Genomic DNA, 21,431 nt, shown 5'->3' with positions numbered 1-21,431 from the left:
TTTTGGTATATTTCACGTTGTACATCAGTCATCACGATGAACCACCCATCACGATAATAGGAATATCTGTCATATAAACATTACAAACTAGCTTCTTGTGGTATTTTTGGTTGAAATTCGATCCTCTTGAGCTTGATTCGGAATCTATAGGTTATATAGTCCTCATAGCTTAGTTAATTTCTACTTTTCTGAACATACACGCTTTATTTCACCTTGAATATTCAACCTTTGTAGTAGATTATAGAAGACATGATCTAAGACTTTGATAGTATTCAAGAAGATGTCTATAATAAATTATTTCCTTCAAGATGATTCCTCCGGCTCTTCGCGGCTTATTTCTGTATGCCTTTGACTTTTGTTTTGTTGAAAAGATCCGTTCCGTCTAACAATATCTTCAGAATGACATCAAGTATGTTCCTAGTAGATTATTTCATATCAAATGTTTGGCTGGCGTCTTCTATTATCTTCAAAATATGGTTTTCAATATTTCACAACTTCATTTTCTTCTGAAACGATCCTTTTGACTCTGTTTCTTCCAACAGTTATTTCAAAATGACTCCTTCAGCTATTTTGCTCATTGTGAAGAGAAAATAAATGGAAAATCCTGCTTATTTCATCTTGAATTTCAAACTTTAGTAGTAGATATGATCTAAGACTTTGGTGACATCAAAGAAGATGTCTTTAGTATATTATTTTTCGTTGAACTCGCTAGCATATTTTTCTATCTTCAGAATAAGATTAACAGCATTTCATGGCTCCATTTTCTTCTAGTAGGATCCCTATTTTTTTCTGGATAATTTATTCTGTTCATGTATAGTTTATTAGTGTTTTTAATTTTCTTATTAATGTCTTAATGTTGTGTACCGTTTTCATCTATTATTCATTGTTCCTTGGTTTTTTCTTATCGAATTTCCATGTCTATTACTGCTACCTCGATGTTTTCTTTTATCATTTTTTCGTTCTTTGTTATAAGTTTAACATGTTTGATGTTAACTCTTTGTAGAGTGTCCCACACATATTTTATGATGATGAATATGATGAATGGTAACAAACTTAAGCTTCCCCTTGTGTTGAATCTTATATTTGTAGTGAAGCCTTTTGATATTTTGTTATTTCTCATGACTGCATTCTCAATCTTTCCATTAATATTTTGTATTTTCTTCATATATAATATTTCGGGCAGTTTCTTCCTTATTTTTTTTTTCTAGGTACTCTGTCAAATGCTTTTTATCGGTTTAAGGAATAAATACATGATCAATATTGTGTGATGAGTACTAATATTTTGATATCATGAAAAATTATATTCGTAGCTTGTACCGAAAGCATAATTACAGACTTCAATTGAATTCTATTGATTCCACGGCTACTAACACAATGTACCATTATTAAAAACGATATTTCCAAACTTATGAAACTATACCAATAATCAGTAACAATAATAAATTGAGAAAAAAATGTTATTCGAAATATAAAAACGTGCCGAAAACCATCGACTGAAATAAATGAAATTTGCTACTTATCTTAAATTACCTATAATTTCGAAGGAATGAAATTCAATGGATTAGTTTGAAGGTTGTTGTTAGTTCGAAATGATGTTTTTATGGCAGGCTTGTGTTTTTATTACATACACTATTGTTGAAGCAAATCACGAATGCGGTTATCAGAATGCACGTTGTTATCAAAACAATATTTACGCTAGATCTGTTGACGGATCTTGTAATAATATAGATCATCCCAATTGGGGAACCCAATTTTCTGTCTACGATAGATTAGTACCAGCAAAATACGGAAGAAGTGAGTAAAAATGTGAAAATTTTCTTCCCAAATCCTAACCTCACTTCCTATACTGTCACTTAAGTATTTTCTCGTTTAGTTTTTATTTTTCAATTATTTCTATATCTAGTTATTTTAATCGGCTAGATCTCAGTTTTTCTCACCTGTTACCTTTTGGTTCCAGCTGCAGCGGTAATCATAGGATTTTGTTATTTTTTTCTCTTCTTTCTATGAACCTTCATTCCTCTCAGTATTACCCAGTTCATATGAGGTTTATATTAACTCAAATATCAAATTATAATATCTCTAATTTTGTTTTGTTCTATTCCTTTAGCATTTTTTGTTATCCCGTCTATTTCTTATAATTTTTTATCATCTTTTTTGACCATTCATTCCTCTTAGTATTTCCCAATTCATATGAGTTTTGTATTCATCATATATCAAATTATAATATCTCTAATTTTGTTTTGTTCTATTCCTTTAGCATTTTTTGTTATCCCGTCTATTTCTTATAATTTTTTATCATCTTTTTTGACCATTCATTCCTCTTAGTATTTCCCAGTTCATATGGGGTTTGTATTCATCATATATCAAATTATAATGTCTCTAGTTTTGTTTTGTTCTATTTATTTAACATTTTTTTCTATCCCATCCATTTCTTATCTTTTTTTATCATCTTTTTTTGACGGCGTTCATTCCTCTCAGTATTTCCCAGTTCATATGAGGTTTATATTAACTCAAATATCAAATTATAATATCTCTAATTTTGTTTTGTTCTATTCCTTAAGCATTTTTTGTTATCCCGTCTATTTCTTATAATTTTTTATCATCTTTTTTGACCATTCATTCCTCTTAGTATTTCCCAATTCATATGAGTTTTGTATTCATCATATATCAAATTATAATATCTCTAATTTTGTTTTGTTCTATTCCTTTAGCATTTTTTGTTATCCCGTCTATTTCTTATAATTTTTTATCATCTTTTTTGACCATTCATTCCTCTTAGTATTTCCCAATTCATATGAGTTTTGTATTCATCATATATCAAATTATAATGTCTCTAGTTTTGTTTTGTTCTATTTATTTAACATTTTTTTCTATCCCATCCATTTCTTATCTTTTTTTATCATCTTTTTTTGACGGCGTTCATTCCTCTCAGTATTTCCCAGTTCATATGAGGTTTATATTAACTCAAATATCAAATTATAATATCTCTAATTTTGTTTTGTTCTATTCCTTAAGCATTTTTTGTTATCCCGTCTATTTCTTATAATTTTTTATCATCTTTTTTGACCATTCATTCCTCTTAGTATTTCCCAATTCATATGAGTTTTGTATTCATCATATATCAAATTATAATATCTCTAATTTTGTTTTGTTCTATTCCTTTAGCATTTTTTGTTATCCCGTCTATTTCTTATAATTTTTTATCATCTTTTTTGACCATTCATTCCTCTTAGTATTTCCCAGTTCATATGGGGTTTGTATTCATCATATATCAAATTATAATGTCTCTAGTTTTGTTTTGTTCTATTTATTTAACATTTTTTTCTATCCCATCCATTTCTTATCTTTTTTTATCATCTTTTTTTGACGGCGTTCATTCCTCTCAGTATTTCCCAGTTCATATGAGGTTTATATTAACTCAAATATCAAATTATAATATCTCTAATTTTGTTTTGTTCTATTCCTTTAGCATTTTTTGTTATCCCGTCTATTTCTTATAAATTTTTATCATCTTTTTTGACCATTCATTCCTCTTAGTATTTCCCAGTTCATATGGGGTTTGTATTCATCATATATCAAATTATAATGTCTCTAGTTTTGTTTTGTTCTATTTATTTAACATTTTTTTCTATCCCGTCCATTTCTTATCTTTTTTTATCATCTTTTTTTGACGGCGTTCATTCCTCTCAGTATTTCCCAGTTCATATGAGGTTTATATTAACTCAAATATCAAATTATAATATCTCTAATTTTGTTTTGTTCTATTCCTTAAGCATTTTTTGTTATCCCGTCTATTTCTTATAATTTTTTATCATCTTTTTTGACCATTCATTCCTCTTAGTATTTCCCAGTTCATATGGGGTTTGTATTCATCATATATCAAATTATAATGTCTCTAGTTTTGTTTTGTTCTATTTATTTAACATTTTTTTCTATCCCGTCCATTTCTTATCTTTTTTTATCATCTTTTTTTGACGGCGTTCATTCCTCTCAGTATTTCCCAGTTCATATGAGGTTTATATTAACTCAAATATCAAATTATAATATCTCTAATTTTGTTTTGTTCTATTCCTTTAGCATTTTTTGTTATCCCGTCTATTTCTTATAATTTTTTATCATCTTTTTTGACCATTCATTCCTCTTAGTATTTCCCAATTCATATGAGTTTTGTATTCATCATATATCAAATTCTAATGTCTCTAGTTTTGTTTTGTTCTATTTCTGTAATATTTTTTTCTATCCCGTCTATTTCTTATAATTTTTTAACATCTTTTTTGACCATTCATTCCTCTTAGTATTTCCCAGTTCATATGAGTTTTGTATTCATCATATATCAAATTCTAATGTCTCTAGTTTTGTTTTGTTCTATTTCTGTAATATTTTTTTCTATCCCGTCTATTTCTTATAATTTTTTAACATCTTTTTTGACCATTCATTCCTCTTAGTATTTCCCAGTTCATATGAGTTTTGTATTCATCATATATCAAATTATAATGTCTCTAGTTTTGTTTTGTTCTATTTCTGTAATATTTTTTTCTATCCCGTCCATTTCTTATCTTTTTTTATCATCTTTTTTTGACGGCGTTCATTCCTCTCAGTATTTCCCAGTTCATATGAGGTTTGTATTCATCATATATCAAACTCTAATGTCTTTCATTTTGTTTTGCTCGAAATATTCAGCATTTCTTCTATTTCTTATCATTGTGATGATATCTCACCATCTCTTGATCAAACGCCAAGCAGTAATTTTGTAAATTGCAGTATTTATTGATCTTTCCTTGGCTCCAGAAAACTTTTTCCTCTAAAGTTATGTTGATAATTCATTTCAAAAATGCTATGGATACAATTGTTTTTTCCAACACTATTTTTGATTTGTGAAGCATGAAAAATGATTTTAGCTGACCGACGATTTGGTATAGAGATGTGAATATTGATTTTAAACAACGTATTCCAATAACTTTTTTCTTTGACCTGTTTTTCCTTGTTAAACTTCTACCTTTTCTTCAATAACCCTTTTCGTAGATTTATTCTTTTAGTATGCTATAAACACTGATTTGATTGATATTTATATGAATACTCTACAGTTCTTCTTCTCCTAAGTCCTCCATTTGGTTTTACTTCCCCCAAAAATACCTTCTATTCACGTATAATCCATTTTCTGTCTTCAGATTTCGATGAAACTCATGTAAGTAAGAGTTCTTCATCAGTTGGTTCCTCCACGAGATCTTCTATATCTATATCTTCTTTCTGTTTTAGTTTGTACACTTGCTCATCAATACTCCTTTAAAGTATTGAATTCAATCTATTGAAAATCTTCACTTTTTGTTCCTGGTGAAAATTTTTCAATTCTAAAGTGCTTTTCAATATAAGTTTATAGCGCTTTGTGTTCTTTAAGATTTATTCTCTTGGTGTCTGTCGTGTCATATTCTCCATAAATTTTCCACCAGTTTCCACCATACTTTTCAAAAAACTGTAGGAGGAATCAATTGATTCCTTTGCAATCTTACAAAACCTTAAAACCAGCCACAAAATTAACCTGATACAGATATTCATCACATCAGTTTGATCAGGTCATTTGAATGTCTCGAACTTCCATAACTTTGTACTTGGACTTATGTTCCAGTTCTATTTCAATATCTAGTCCTTAGATACTCTTACTGGTGAGAGCAATTATTTGTTATAGTTATACTAAAATTACCTTCAAACTCTTGAGCAATCCCCGTATTTTTATACCAAAAAAAATTGTATTACTCTATTGCTTGCAAAATAATTAATTTTTAAAGTTAATTACGGTAAAACGACATTTTATATTCAACTTAATCCATGCTATGGGACTATGAGACACCCGCATGTGTCGAAGAGATTCTATATTACACAGGAATAGTCATTTGAAAAAACTAGACTGTCTTTAATATGTTTTCTACTTAATTTGTGATACCGTTTTAAATAAATCGTGGTTGATTTCTCAGAATTTGCATTGGCGCACTCAAAAAATGGTAAACCGTTACCTAGCGCTAGGTTAATATCGACTACTCTTTTCCTGGACGAAACTTCTCCAGATCCGGATTTAACGATTAGTGCTGTTCAGTATGGTCAATTGGTAGCACACGATTTGAGCGAGGCTTTCATAGGTAAGTCGAACATCATGATCAAAATACTAATTAATTCGTCTTAATAGCAAACAATCGAGAAATGAGAAACCTGATAGTCAATCAGTATTTTAGGTTAATTAAAACGAAAAGTTTTGTTTTCTACACAACACCTTTAATTTATATCCACAGAAATAAATCTTATGATGTAATTGCGCTGGCCATTGTATCGATTTTTGTCTTCTTATTCACCTATTGGGATTAATTGTGGTACTGTTGGATATTGGGTTGTGTACCATAAATTAGCCAAAACTGGAATGAATCCAAAATCTTCTAGGTTATGTTAATGTTTTATTGATAATGTCTTTTATATATCCTTCTGCGAATCTTGAGTTTTTTTAGCTTTCGTGTCGTTTCAATTGGATCAAATTTTCGTCTGGATCACTTAAAATGGTAGCGAATATTCACCTGGAACAGAGAATAGTGTATTTCAATATAGCGACGTTCTGACATTTTCAAAAAAAAATCGAAATCGGGTTGAATTGAATAGCCATGAAGTTGTAGCTTGTATATATCTGTATACAAAATGATTTAAATAACCTTAGTGTAATTTGTGAATAACTAAGACTTTGAAATAATAAATTCTATAAAAATTCAACGCCATTAACAACCTCACCTAACCTATAAATTTCAGCTTAACTTATAATGACCTAACCTATAAAATTATACATAAATTAACCAATCAATATTGAACATCATTCAATACAACTTATCCTTATCTAACCTATAAAAATTTAACGTCATTCATAATTTAACCAGTTACAAATTTATGAAAATTCCTATACCAGAATCAATATTTCTATTAACGTCAATTTGAATATTGATTTTATGAGTTTGAAAATTTATACAAGCATTGATACTATCAAAAATCACCGAAAATTTCAATTAATCATTGTAAGTGGAATTTTATTATTATCATACATATTTTTTATATTGTATTTGACCATGAATATTCGAAAGCTCGGAAAATATATTAAAGTTAGTCCACTTTGGTTTTTCGTTGCCACGTTCCCATAATATAGCTGGCAAAGAATTCTTTACAATTCTGAAAATAATCTGTAGTCAGTAAATATGCGGCTTCGTCTCACAATAAGCATTGAATTTTCATCTTCAATATCGTCTACAATCATTTTAATGGTTTCTTCTTGTTAACAGCCACCAGCGATTCCAAAAATGACGTTTTTTCCAGCAGGTACTTCATTTGAGGACTAATGTTTATATTGTCGTCTTCTAGAGGGTGGTAACAACCCTCGGCAGTTTTAGACTTCTTAATTAGTAATATTGCGCGGAACTGTGAAAGTAAAAACATCTATCAAAAGGAAAACAAACCCCACAACCCCATAATGAGTGGAATTTTTACAAAAGTTATTTGATTTTGTTGATGATTCCTTTGAGTATAAGTAAAATTTCATTGAGAGGACTTTTATCTCGGAATGTTCAACGATTTAGAGACTTTTTTCTAAATTATATTTTCCTAATATTTAGTTGGAGATCCGTTATCATGTTGTACTTCAACATTTCAAGAAAAGGATCATATGCCGAGTAATTGTATACCTATTAAAATTCCTCATGATGATCCCAATTATTCGATAATAAATGCAACTTGTTTATCAATGATGAGATCTCAAACCAATCAGGAGCGTGGATGTTCTCTTTATCTACAAAACATTTCACAGGTAAGAATCATTAGTTGAATATAATTCAAAGTTGTTGATTATATTCAATAGAATGTGTGAAAATAGTAAAAGTTTGATTTAACGATTCTTTTTCAGTAGTTTAATCATATTTTCATCCATATTTATAAAATTTAAATCCATTACTTCGACTAGAATACAAAACTTGTGATGATCAGAATCTCATACTTGGAACTCTTCGTGGTTCATACCTTCAATTGTAGGTTGGATTGATTCAAGATTCTCGAGATGGTGGAATTTATGTTTAATTACAAAATGTCTACTACCATTTCAATTTCCGGTTACAGTATGATTGCCTACATCACCCAGACATAAACAGTTCTGTTTCAAATCAATAATTAAGTTTCTACCAAATATTTACAATAATTTTTTATATTCAGCTCATCAGAATTATTCATCAAACCAAATGCGTCTGCATTTCTATTCTTTTGATTTGTATGGATGCTTCGATATATCAAAAATTCATAAAATAAACAGCAGCGTGTACTGAAATATTCTGTGTGTCCTAAATGTTCATCTTGAGATACGAATATCATTTTTTTAACACTTCAGCTCTTGTTGTTTATGTTGAGCTACTAGTTTTCTTGTGGTGAAAAGAATGGGGAATGTAGTATCCAATTTTTCAATGTAGAACACTTTTTGCCCTAAATGGTTATCAATATTTCAAAATATTGATGTTGTAGATATCAGGAGTTACTGCTTTCTTGGATTTATCGAATGTATATGGTAATACCGAGGAAGAATCTCGGAGTTATAGAGCTCAAAAAAACGGATTGCTTCAACTTAACGTCCGAAATCATAGGGAATGGTTACCAGAAGCCAATGACAAAGAATTAATGTGTCCTTTTCTACCTAAGGGCGAAAGATGTTATCAAACAGGTAGGGATCAAAATATCTTGAAATTCTTCGACATAACATGATGAATTAGCACATACTACATATTTTTTTGAATTATTTTTATAAGGTGATGATAGAGCGAATCAACATCTCAATCTCGTGATACTACATACATTATGGCCAAGAGAACACAACAGATTAGCGCGAGAACTTTCTAGAATAAACCCACATTGGAACGATGAGAAACTTTTTAATATAGCAAGAAGTATTGCTATAGCAGAACATCAATATTTAACCTATTATGAGCTTTTACCATTATGGACTTCAAGGAAGCAGCTACTTCAACTTGGAATTATCTCCGATTGTGATAATTTCATCAACGATTATGATGGAAATATGAGACCGCATATTTATAACGAGTTTGCCCATGGGGCTTTCAGGCATTTTCACTCTATGATACCCGGTACATTACAGTGAGTATTATTTATTAATAATTCAATAGATAGACTGATTTTAAGATACGTTTTAGGCTCGCAGATTCGTCTGGGTGTCCTTATAGAACATTGGTTCAGAGAGATTATATGTTTAGACCAAATTGTTTAGAAAGAAGCGATATATTCGATTCTTTGTTACGAGGTATGACCACGCAACCATCTCTAACTCCCGATGCATTTACCGATCCCGAAGTGAGTATTCCTATTCAGATCATAATTCAAATCGTGATTGATCAAAATAGAAAGTCAGGTTCCTTTTTGAGATACAACAATCTATATCTAGCAGATATAGGAGGTATTTCAAAAAGTGCGGTTACATCTCATGTTAATTGATAATTTGTATATGAGAAAGCTGCGCCGAGATAGGTGAAGCGTTTGCTCACGATGGAACAGCGTAGTGAAGATATTGGTCATGGTTTGGGCCGTCTCATAACCATGAATGAATCGTGGGTTCATCACCTCACATCACATCAAATAAACAATCAAAACAATGGACTGGAAAAGGAAAACCAGCTCCAAAGAAGGCAAAGACCGTTCCATCTGCAAGCAAGATCATGGCGTCGGTGGGATAATTTCAATTGCAGCAATTGATCAAATGGCCGCATTTGGCTAAGAAGAAACTGTGTTTCACCAAGATAATTTTCAATTTGTGCAAATATCGATAGCCTCTTCTTATTGAGCTGCGGCTAGCTCTAAAGCTGGCTCGAATTTGACCGAGTAAATTGAGTATAAACAAAGAAATTTTTAAAGAATGATAGATTTTAGCTCCCAACTAGATAGGGAACTTAAAAGAAATTTTAATAGAGGAAACAGTGCTGGTAGGAACTTCAAAAGATATCCAGAATGACCTTTTCGAATGGATTTACCTCGAAAAAACCATGGCTTCTATTGATATCGTTCCAGTTTTGTGGTACTTTGAAGAAATCATGAAGGAATTGAGTACAAACAAAGAAATTATGGAAGGAATAATAGATTTTAGCTCCCAACTAGATAGGAAACTTAAAGGAAATTTCAATAGAGGAAACAGTGCTGGTAGGAACATCAAAAGATATCCAGAATGACCTTTTCGAATGGATTTACCTCGAAAAAACCATGGCTTCTATTGATATCGTTCCAGTTTTGTGGTACTTTGAAGAAATCATGAAGGAATTGAGTACAAACAAAGAAATTATGGAATGAATAATAGATTTTAGCTACCAACTAGAAAGGAAACTTAAAGGAAATTTCAATAGAGGAAACAGTGCTGGTAGGAACATCAAAAGATATCCAGAATGACCTTTTCGAATGGATTTACCTTGAAAAACCGTGCTTTCTATTGATATCGTTCCAGTTTTGTGGTACTTTGAAGAGATCATGAAGGAATTGAGTACAAACAAAGAAATTATGGAATGAATAATAGATTTTAGCTACCAACTAGAAAGGAAACTTAAAGGAAATTTCAATAGAGGAAACAGTGCTGGTAGGAACATCAAAAGATATCCAGAATGACCTTTTCGAATGGATTTACCTCGAAAAAACCTTGGCTTCTATTGATATCGTTCCAGTTTTGTGGTACTTTGAAGAAATCATGAAGGAATTGAGTACAAACAAAGAAATTATGGAAGGAATAATAGATTTTAGCTACCAACTAGAAAGGAAACTTAAAGGAAATTTCAATAGAGGAAACAGTGCTGGTAGGAACTTCAAAAGATATCCAGAATGACCTTTTCGAATGGATTTACCTCGAAAAAACCATGGCTTCTATTGATATCGTTCCAGTTTTGTGGTACTTTGAAGAAATCATGAAGGAATTGAGTACAAACAAAGAAATTATGGAATGAATAATAGATTTTAGCTACCAACTAGAAAGGAAACTTAAAGGAAATTTCAATAGAGGAAACAGTGCTGGTAGGAACTTCAAAAGATATCCAGAATGACCTTTTCGAATGGATTTACCTCGAAAAAACCGTGGCTTCTATTGATATCGTTCCATTTTTGTGGTACTTTGAAGAAATCATGAAGGAATTGAGTACAAACAAAGAAATTATGGAAGGAATAATAGATTTTAGCTACCAACTAGAAAGGAAACTTAAAGGAAATTTCAATAGAGGAAACAGTGCTGGTAGGAACATCAAAAGATATCCAGAATGACCTTTTCGAATGGATTTACCTTGAAAAACCGTGCTTTCTATTGATATCGTTCCACTTTTGTGGTACTTTGAAGAAATCATGAAGGAATTGAGTACAAATAAAGAAATTATGGAAGGAATAATAGATTTTAGCTCCCAACTAGATAGGGAACTTAAAAGAAATTTTAATAGAGGAAACAGTGCTGGTGGTGGTGTTTTTCTATTTTTTTAAATCTTTTTTTCCATGACTAAACTTTTGTCATTACACCTGTGTCAATATCTGAATCGAATGTTGTCTCTGAATGTTGAGAAGAACTTTTTTGATACATTTGTTAATGAAACTGCTTTGGGGGATGCTCTGTCGAAAAACAAATTATTAATTATCAATAAACGACGTTTCTAGTTTAAAAAATTCCAGAATTGGATGATTTTCATGAGATAATAAGTTTTATTGTGAGCTGCATCAATATTTTGAGCTATTTTTTATTTTAACAAATAGTTTATAACTTAACAAATTTAATTAGGAAAGCACCTTACGTCTTAATTCAGTTTTTTTTTCATTTTTTTAAACTATAACTTTTTTTGGCACTATATTCTCTCAAATTATTAATCACCAATATGTACAAGATGATTTTATCTTAATTTTTGTCCTAACAAATGTACAGGGTACTTCGTTATTTATTCTTGAAAACATGGAATTGTATGTAATTTTATCTTAACCTCCATGTAATTAGGTTATATTTTATCGAATTTTGATATATTTCTGGTTATTTTTGAAGTATTGAACACTTGAATTGAACATAAAACTTCTCTCGAATTTATAGTGAATAAATCAAATTCATCCCTTTCAGTCTATTAGCACAAAGTTGGGAATCTCTCAAAATTATCTAAAATTATTTTTTTGTATCAAATATCTTGATCTATTCAACGAAAAAATTTTTGCAGACATCATTATATGAATATTGGAATTTCAGCAGAACAAATCAATAAACTTTCACTTTCAATACTCAAAATTCACTTCTTGCAGCTTACCAATTTCTTTTTTGCGATGACATACAAATTTGGTTTCGATATGAAGGCGCTAGATGTGCAAAGAGCACGAGATCATGGTTTGGGTTCATACAATGATTTACGAGAATTTTGCGGCTTGGGACGAGTACAGAACTTCAATCAACTGTTAGACGTTATGGACATCACAGTAAGTGAAAAAAATTAACACAAATACGACTATAATATGAAGCTGTTTATGGTGTAATTGAATAGAAAGTCCTTTCATAATTCAACTATATTTTCAGTCAGTGGAAAAACTCGGTCATATATATGATTACGTAGACGATATAGAATTAATAGTGGCTGGATCTTTGGAAAAGCAAGTTCCTGGTACTTTACTAGGACCGACATTTTTGTGTATATTTTACGAACAGTTTTACAGAACTAGAAAATCCGATAGATTTTTCTTTGAAAATACTCATAGCGGATTAACGCGTCTTCAATTGGAAGAGATTAAAAAATTTAGTTTTTCCCGATTCATATGTGATAACGGTAATAACGTAACACACATGCAAAAGAACGGATTTCTACAAGTTTCTAGCAGGTAAATTGGTTCAATTATGTTTAATTATATTAAATGCATGATTCTGTTTCCTGGGAATCTCCCGAATCGATTTCTATACTCAGTAATTACCGGGTTTTGTAATTTTCGGCCATTACCTCGACTAAATCTGCAATAAGAAAACCAAATTGGGTTTTAGACATGCTTTCCACTAGAAAAATTATTATCAAGCTCATATAGTTCAAAATATAGAATATGAAGAAGGACAAGTCAAATTTTGTAACATTTAATAGTCTAGAAAAGTGAGGTTAAGAAATAATCGTGAGATGAATGTTTTTGGAGATGGAATATCGCCAATAAAAAGTTATTGGGGATCTATATTTTTATTTTCTAGACTATAGATGATATTATATTCACTGCAGATTCAGTGCCTATTCAATAATGATGATACATCATGTTACAGAGCTGCATGAATTTATAAACAAGATGAATTCAAAGCATTTTGTTGAACAATTTGAAGCTGATATTGTACAAACTGACATCCAATTCATAATATTTTCATGAATCGGCATATGAGATTAACACTGTTAACAAGTTTATTTATGATTTAAATTTTTTTAGTAACCTTAGGCTTCCTTGCCATCAGATACCCAGAGTAAATTTGAACTTATGGAAAGAAAATCATCAAGAAATAATTGCCAAGAGGAACAGTACCCGGAAAATTTGATTAATGAAGAGAATTTTTCAACGAAATTAGTATATTGAAACGAAAAATTAATTAAATGAAAGATCATTAATAAAATGTGGATTAAATTCTTCGTTACTTCATTTTACTAAATCAATTCACATAGTTGATGATACCTTGGAGATGAATTAATCTTTGATTAGATCTACTGTTGTTAATCAGAAATGAAAACAAGATAATTTTTGAATCGCCTTGTATTCGGAACTACTCATTGAAATTTATCATCACAAAACAACAACGAATAAGTTTTATCTTTGAATTTTTCATTTCATTACTTGGATCTATGATAACTGAAGCTAGAATTGCTTATTTTTGTACAAAATTTTTCAAAAGTTTCATTTTAATTTAATTATCAAAAAGTCTTCTCGGGATATTGGATTACTCGAGTCAACACAAACCTGTTTTTTCCCAGTAATATGTTGACTGATAAAAATTTTAAAAGCATCACTGAAAAATTTGATAAATCAACAAAGAAATCAGAATTGATTCGTCAAACTGTCGTACATTGAATCAGAGTACTATTGGTGGAATCGATACAAACGAAAATAGTTGTTTTAAAAAAAATACAGAGATGCAAAGCCTATGCAATATTTATTCTATAATAACAAGGATGTTTCCATGTCTTCTGATAGTTTGGAAAATACTCAAAATAATGATTACTGTCTCCTGAAAAACATTTCAATTACAGTGAAGACTCTGTCGAATTAACACAAATTAATAAGATGGAAATTTTAGATAGAGAACAACAAAATGTTCAAAAAAAGGATGAGATAAAGGTTCATCCAAATATCATTTTGAGGCTGCCTAATCAATTCCAGGAAGCTATTGCGAAAAAACGGAGGATTATTATTATTGATCCATGCCTGGGACTCATAGGAATATTCGTAAGAGCTGCAGAATCCTGAGAAAAATGTAGAGAAGAAGCCGTGGTGTCAATTTAAGAACCAAGCGGCTATTTTCAACTTGTGTACTATCCACACATGATGACAACTTGTATATAAGGATATATAAATCGAATTTAATCAATATCCTTCATCTATTTTTCAGACCTAATGTCATTAGGTTCTAGATGACTAATGATTTAATGTTAATACTGAACGTACATTCAATAAAATTATTAGTGCTGTCGACAAAAGAAAGAAAATACAAGAGGTATTTTGATACGACTTCAGATTAATGTGCACTATTTTCAAAACTTTTAGTGCTTTAAATATTAATAACTGTTATAGATTTCCGTCCCATGTAATGTTTTAATGACGGAATATTTAGAATAGACTGCGTGTCTTCCATTCTGAGATATTGTCTTCCAAATTCTTCTAAAAGCGACATTGCAGAATTTGAATTCAGAGAAAAATTATTTTCTAGATAGAGATTGATTTCGCTTAATCCTGATGCTTATTATATAGGATATAGGCCATTTTTGGGATTTCTTCTTCCACAACACCTTCCATTGTTTCCTAAGGTGTCTTCTGTTTTATTTTCTGTCATCTCATAATTCGTTTTTTGCTTTTTCATTTATATTTCTTCTGTCCAGCTAATCCTGGATCTTCCTTCCTTGTTCGTGCTTCATATATCTTTCGTATAAATCGACCTGCTCTAATTTTTCTTCTTCTATTTATTGTCTGTTGATTGCAACTTCTTCTGCAATCTTTACATAATCTTCTACTTTAAACTTTTGATGTTTCAAACATTTTTGATACCTCTGACATAAATTGTTGTCTTTTTTTTATAAATCTCTTGATACATTTATTCGTTTTCTCTACTTCATAATCACTGCTCTGGTTTTCTGTTTGCTCTAAATCCTTGTTGCGAATCTTCATCTTTCAGTTTTCTTCCATTATTCTGTTATAAATCTATACTTGTGCTTTCCATGTCTCTGCTATTTTCATTTGTACCATTTACTTCATTATTCCGTCTATTCGTTATTTTTTGTTATTTCGGTTTCTGCTAGTTCTGATCGTCTTCCAGTCTCCTAGGTTTTCATTTCATCTTCATTTATTATTATATCTTATGTCTGCCGTATTTTTGAATGGACTGTTTTTATTATTACTAGTTCTGATTGCATTTTTAATAGTTCCAAAGTTTATAGTGTTATCATAGAATCTGTTTGATACATTAAAGAACCAAAACTCACCATTCAATAGCTGTTTTAATGTCATTTCTGTCTACCCAATATTGTTAAAAAATAGATCATATTGAAATGATTATAATTATCACAGTATTTACTTACAATGATAACAATCTAACGTGACAATTTGCTAAACAATTAAATTACCCGCTAATCGGTATACCTCCCTCTCAAATATTTGCATATTCTCACTAGCTCATCGTTTCAACCCTTCAACAACGTTTAGGTCACGACTAGCGGTTTTGTTCGACCGTTGGTTTGTCTACAAAGCAGTTCGCTGTTTTAGATAAATGTTATTCAAGAACTTCAGACTACGTGATCGCTTATTCATTCAATATTTGTACGAGGGTTGTATGGAGAGTTTCCAAACTCAACTTCATTTCATTCACAACATTTAGTATTCTTGTGACAGTTAACACAAATGAAGAAGATAATACATAAACTGATAATAGCGAACTCATGGTTCTACTACAAAAATATCCACACAAAAAAATTGGAGAGCCGTACGTAAAGATATATTATTTACTACGTTATAGTAGAGAAACTGAACAGAGTCAAACGCAGAGCTGTGGTCGGTGGTGATCTAAACAACTGTAAACTTCTTGGAAAACTTGGAAGAAGCGTCGAAAGTAGCTATATGAAAAAATTGATACCACTGTGGACGATAAGAATAAAGGAAGAAATAATGAAGGAAGAAGACACATGGAAGAGATAAAAGTGGAAATATGTGATAGCCGAAGGAAAGAAAACGATACTTTGGATCAAACTGGAAGAAGACAACAAAGGAAATCGAAAATTGTTCCACGAAATCATTAAATCTTTAAAAATGGGTAGAATATAAGACGAAATATACGTAAAGAACAAAAATGATAGAATTTATCGAGAAGATAAAAAATAATGATAAAAATGAAGTTGATTTTAAACAATTACTAATGGGAACAACAGATAACATTATATAGATGAAGAAATTGATAAAATAAGTTGAAAAGTGGACCAAGATGGATAACGAAAGAAGAAGTTATACAAATTGAGACAAAAACGTGCAGTAAAGTAAAATCTTAACCATGTTATGAGTAAAAACCTAATTTCAGAGGCTTTTCTAACCGCAGAAAGAGTAAGACAGTTGGTGACTTAAGACAATTGCTTCTCAATATATTTATTGGATACAACGATACCTACATTAATAGCTTAAAATGTTCACCTTTAGCTAAAATACACTGAGAAAGACGTACTGCGATTTCCTCTCGAATCTTCGGAGCTTGTGCAAACTCAGTACGTATCCTTTCTTCGAGTTCAATGATATTTATTGATCTATTTTGGTACAGTTTACTTTTCAGGTACTTTCCACTGGAAATTGAACGCGACGTTAGGAAACTGTGCTTCTAATCTCATTGTAGGATCCGCAATCAGCTGACAAATGATCTACCTGAACCAGGTTTCGGACCTTTTGTATGAAGGTGAAGGTACGACGAAGCGTTGAGGGCTAGTTTCATCAACGGTCGCGGATTTAATATAGCTTCCATTTGTATAAACATAGAGTTCAAATCGTACTGAATAAAACTTACTATATTTGACTCCTCATTTCTTAAAGACCAGCAAAATCTTAGGGAGGGGTGAAACCTTCAATATTTGGCACTTTTTAGTACCACTAATTTGTAAAATCAACAAAAAAGTTTCATGAGAGAAACTGTTAACTGGCGCAGTCACAGTAGGATTCGTGCGATCGTGAATTTTACATAAAGTTCGATGAAAGAGTCGATTTTTAATTTCAGTACAATTGCAAAATGAAAAATTGTATTTTTGTTCTTTGGCAATAGTTTTTTGTTGAGTTCTATTGATAAATCTGGAATATAACAATTTTTACATGACACCAAATCGTTTTGTATAGTAAATATTTTTTTTTAAGCAAAATTCGTTTCATTAATTGTTTTATTTTTATCTACGACATAACCTTGACATTATAATTGTCTACCTTGTTGTTGTTAGGGAGATAAGTATTGAAATATTTGATACGTAAATAAGTAATTGATGAAAAAAATTGAAAATACTATTTAACCTACAGACGAGGTACAATATGTTGGTAAACGGTCTTTTGGGAACATTTTTGGTATTATTACTAAATATTTGGGCTTGGAATAATCACATACAAGTAGACTTGTCATTATTTAAGTAAAAATCCTTCAATAGGAAAAGGTTGAAGCGCCATCGTGAAAGAGACAGTGTTATTGTTGATATTTACAAAAAAATATTTTTGTTTAAACAACTTTTATTTCATTAATTTTCCAATAGCCATTCTATGAATATATTTCATAGGTTTCAGTAATTTCATAAAAACTTTCATGAGTAAACTCTTCATAAGTAGTGTATTCGAAAGTGGTGTCTTCATAAGTCGTTTCCAACCATCTAGAAAAATCCAGTTTCTGTATAAACTGACAGCTGATCGGAAAATTTCTGAAACAACGTATAAAATGATCAAAATATTAATATAATTTCCTCGAATCAAAAATATATAATTATTTACTTAATTATAAATCAAATTCAATGCAAATATTCAAATTTCAACCAAGAGAACAAGAAAAACCGGAAGACTTAACGTGATAAATAGCGATGATGGTTTTTCTCCAGGTCTACCAACAACATTTTGATTATTAGAATTATGTTACACTACAAATATCATATTAGGACCATATTACAAAATTGACAAACCAAGAGAATCTCAGTACTGCCTTATATTCATCAAAACTGAATTGTTTTAGAAAAATTAGTCAATCGACAAGCCTCGTAAGTTTTCAACTTGAAGCTAGGAATTCAGAATAATCAATTAGTAACTCTACGTTAGAGCTAGGAGGAAGTGCGTAGCCATATCTGTAACGTTAATCATAAGTATCCATCTTGTAGACTCAATCTACTTAATTTGATGCTAAGTACAAAGCTCTCTGATAAATAAAAACAAAAACTAACGTCTAAGAAGACGACTACACCAGTTTCAAGTGGGTAATCGATTCTTGGTAACGATTTCTCCTTTATTAGAAAGTGATAAGTTAAAATCCTCAAAGGATACAGATCTGTTTTGTTTCAACCAAGATGTGTTCAATCTAATAATTCTGCTTATGGGATAAGCCTGTCTAGATACCGATGTTGACATGTCTGATAATGTTTTATCTAAATCTATTGTAAATTGTTGTGAAATAAAAAAAAAATCGATACTCACATTCCTTTTGGTGGTTGCAAAGCTTCTACTTGCATGGACTGGATATTATTACCAGTTTCGCACATAATACTAGATAAAGTCACCCCTTTAATTATTTTCAACTGTATTTTCGTGAATCCCGCTTCGGGATGCTCGTACCAGAACCGATCGCATTGTCGGAAACGCAGTAATTGTTGTATAAAGATCCAAAAAAAAGTTGTACCGACTTTTGCCCCCGGATAGTTTCTTTCCAAAAGTCCACCGACGTACAAATCTACATCATCGACATTCCGATATACCGACTTCAGTTTTTCTATATTCTGACTTGAAAAAATTTATTTTTAATATACTTGATACATAAAATAAACTATAAACAATATTTGGATGACGTACGCTTTGGTACAATCAGAATTTTATATAAAAACATGAAGTTTAGTTAAAATCAAAAGTTTTTATATATCAAAATTACATTTATCACAGGTGTTACCCACCTGTGGATCAATCGCGTCCCTAAATTCATCGAAATCAGTTGCTCTGATCAAACCACATTCAGATCTTATATCGTTATAAGACGGAGTACCTGCCCATCTTGATCTCCAAATATCCTGCGCTGGAAGGTCCAACACATATTTCAATACATCCGTGTATGTAAAATTTGTCATCTAAGGAAAAAATTAATCGTGAATATTCTTTTTATATATATATATATATATATATATAAAGACTTACTTACATCATTTTCGAAATTAGGGCCTTGATGATTCGGATTTTGCGTAGTTTGTCCAATCGACAGTGCATCGAAATTTGATTCTTCTTCGATAGAATATGGTCGATAGAAAGAATCTTTCATTGAAATATCTTTAAAAGCATTTCTTTTCTCATTAAAATATCTGAAAGTTATTATACAATCTAATATAAGAGAAGTATTATGATAATCCTAACTTGCTAGATTCCTGCTCAATTCAATACTTAGCAACTGATAATAATTCTTAATCAGTATAGTCTACAATAGTTACGGTGAAAGGAAATGATGTATATCGTTCAATATTAACCATTGTCTCCAGTAATTCCGACCTCCAATGCTTTAGCCGTAGCTTGCTTATTCTTGTAGACTTTAGATATCACCTCAAAGGAATAAGTCTAGAGGTGTGTTAGCACATGATCTATTTAGCCGATTCAATGACCAAAAAAACAAATTTCAAAGAAACATTACTATAAACCACACCAAACATTGTTTTATTTAGATTCTAAAGCAGTTTTTTAAACTATTCGGTTGTTCATTACCTCAAATATGTTTGTCACGTACCAATTAGGCAAAAAAGTAGATGAAATTTTCATGGAAAACACTAGATCTCCTGCAAGTTTGTCAAGGAAATGATTTAAATGAAGATCTTCACGTAAAATGATTTGATTCACGTATTTGGTCTAGTACTATCCAATAATAACAAATTTAAGGACTGTATAGGTAATTGCAGGTGTGGTAGGGCGATTATATAGACAACCAGCTGCTCTAAGTGCCCGAGGTATGAAGAATGCACGATCTATAATCACCATCTCTAAGTGTAGAATCAGTAGTTGCCGGTTTTTCAAGTGATAAATACGATTAACGCCCAATTCTAATTTATAATAATCTACTTACTCCAATTTTCTTAGGACCATAGCATGGAGCCCTTTAGAAGCTGCATGTACGAACTCGCTCAAGATATTTGGTTTACAAGTATTGTTGTAATCGTCTATTTGTGACAAAGAAGAATATACCAAACCATGTTCGCATATGTTGTCACAACCTAAAATCCATGGGAAAACATCGTAAAACATGATTTTTTGATAAATCGCGATCAATATCCTTCTAGTTTCCTGGAAAAGCTGTTCGTCATCCCATTCGGGATATATTCCGGCCATTTCACTCGCAATTTTATTATGGTATCTTGTCCAGTACGTGTGCATTAGTGCTAGATCTAGATTTTGATTCACTCGCTCGTCACCTGAAAAATATAATGACTTCATTGAAGCCAGATAAGAACCAGATAAGAACCCGAATACAAAATTTAACTCTTAGGAACCCCACTGACATTTTTTTATGGTAACGGTGACGAGTTCCACGTCAGGATCGTTTGAGTAACGAGATTTGGACTTTGCTTTCTATTCACGGACTTCCACGTGATAAGACAGTCGCCACTTTGGAAATATCAACGCCTCATTCAAAACAAGAAACATGGAATGTTAACTGCACGTTTGTCTGGAACTTTTTCGATAATCTCACCCATAATATTGATCTTTCTTCTTTCGGGAAGCGTTTTAACAGATTAAGAGCTGAAATCGGCTGTCACACGCTTTAACACGAGAGATAATTGATAAGACCCTTAATATTCTTTCTAGGTAGTTTTCTTAAGGTTTTGAGATTTATTATTTTGAATTAAAAACGATAAGAAGAAAAAAATGTCGCAAATAGTTTGCTTATCTGTAATCAGTACGTTGTAATAGGAAATAGAATTGATTAAACGAAAAATTCTCAAGTTTCAAATTCATATTCC

General features: G+C 31.0%; 2 protein-coding genes across 3 annotated transcripts; one reads left to right on the top strand and one right to left on the bottom strand.

The window, feature by feature from the left end:
* Nucleotides 1–1,429: 1,429 nt before the first annotated feature.
* LOC130447459 (peroxidase-like) lies at nt 1,430–17,274 on the top strand. 2 transcript variants are annotated; one of them, XR_008910254.1, is made up of 10 exons: nt 1,577–1,794; nt 5,970–6,131; nt 7,635–7,825; nt 8,527–8,722; nt 8,808–9,153; nt 9,210–9,366; nt 12,310–12,480; nt 12,578–12,876; nt 13,456–16,979; nt 17,033–17,272. XR_008910254.1 is itself a non-coding variant. In XM_056784290.1 (9 exons), exons 1-9 carry the CDS (start codon nt 1,590–1,592, stop codon nt 13,559–13,561), a joined length of 1,833 nt encoding a protein of 610 aa, XP_056640268.1. In that variant the 5' UTR covers nt 1,430–1,589; the 3' UTR covers nt 13,562–17,274. The 2 variants fall into 2 exon arrangements, 1 of the variants encoding a protein (XP_056640268.1); XM_056784290.1 differs by having other exon boundaries at nt 1,430–1,794; nt 13,456–17,274.
* A 1,694-nt stretch (nt 17,275–18,968) lies between these two features.
* LOC130447860 (peroxidase-like) lies at nt 18,969–21,164 on the bottom strand (the record flags this gene model as incomplete). Its single annotated transcript, XM_056784898.1, has 5 exons — nt 21,161–21,164; nt 20,537–20,882; nt 19,631–19,787; nt 19,389–19,559; nt 18,969–19,217 (listed from the first exon to the last, which is right to left on the bottom strand). Coding segments are annotated over exons 1-5 (927 nt in total), but the record flags the coding sequence as incomplete, so codon positions are not given.
* Nucleotides 21,165–21,431: the final 267 nt, after the last annotated feature.

The sequence above is a fragment of the Diorhabda sublineata genome, chromosome 8 (genome assembly GCF_026230105.1).
Source record: "Diorhabda sublineata isolate icDioSubl1.1 chromosome 8, icDioSubl1.1, whole genome shotgun sequence".
Taxonomy (NCBI): domain Eukaryota; kingdom Metazoa; phylum Arthropoda; class Insecta; order Coleoptera; family Chrysomelidae; genus Diorhabda; species Diorhabda sublineata.
The sequence above is the reverse complement of the archived record's forward strand: the minus strand, read 5'-3'. Positions and strand labels throughout refer to the sequence as shown.

Bases quoted from the DNA above. Each gene is read 5' to 3' on its own strand.
- LOC130447459 (XM_056784290.1), top strand. From the start codon at position 1,590: ATGATGTTTTTATGGCAGGCTTGTGTTTTTATTACATACACTATTGTT. The intron at 1,795-5,969 runs GTGAGTAAAAAT...TTGATTTCTCAG, and splicing joins ACCAGCAAAATACGGAAGAA to AATTTGCATTGGCGCACTCA. The intron at 6,132-7,634 runs GTAAGTCGAACA...CCTAATATTTAG, and splicing joins TTTGAGCGAGGCTTTCATAG to TTGGAGATCCGTTATCATGT.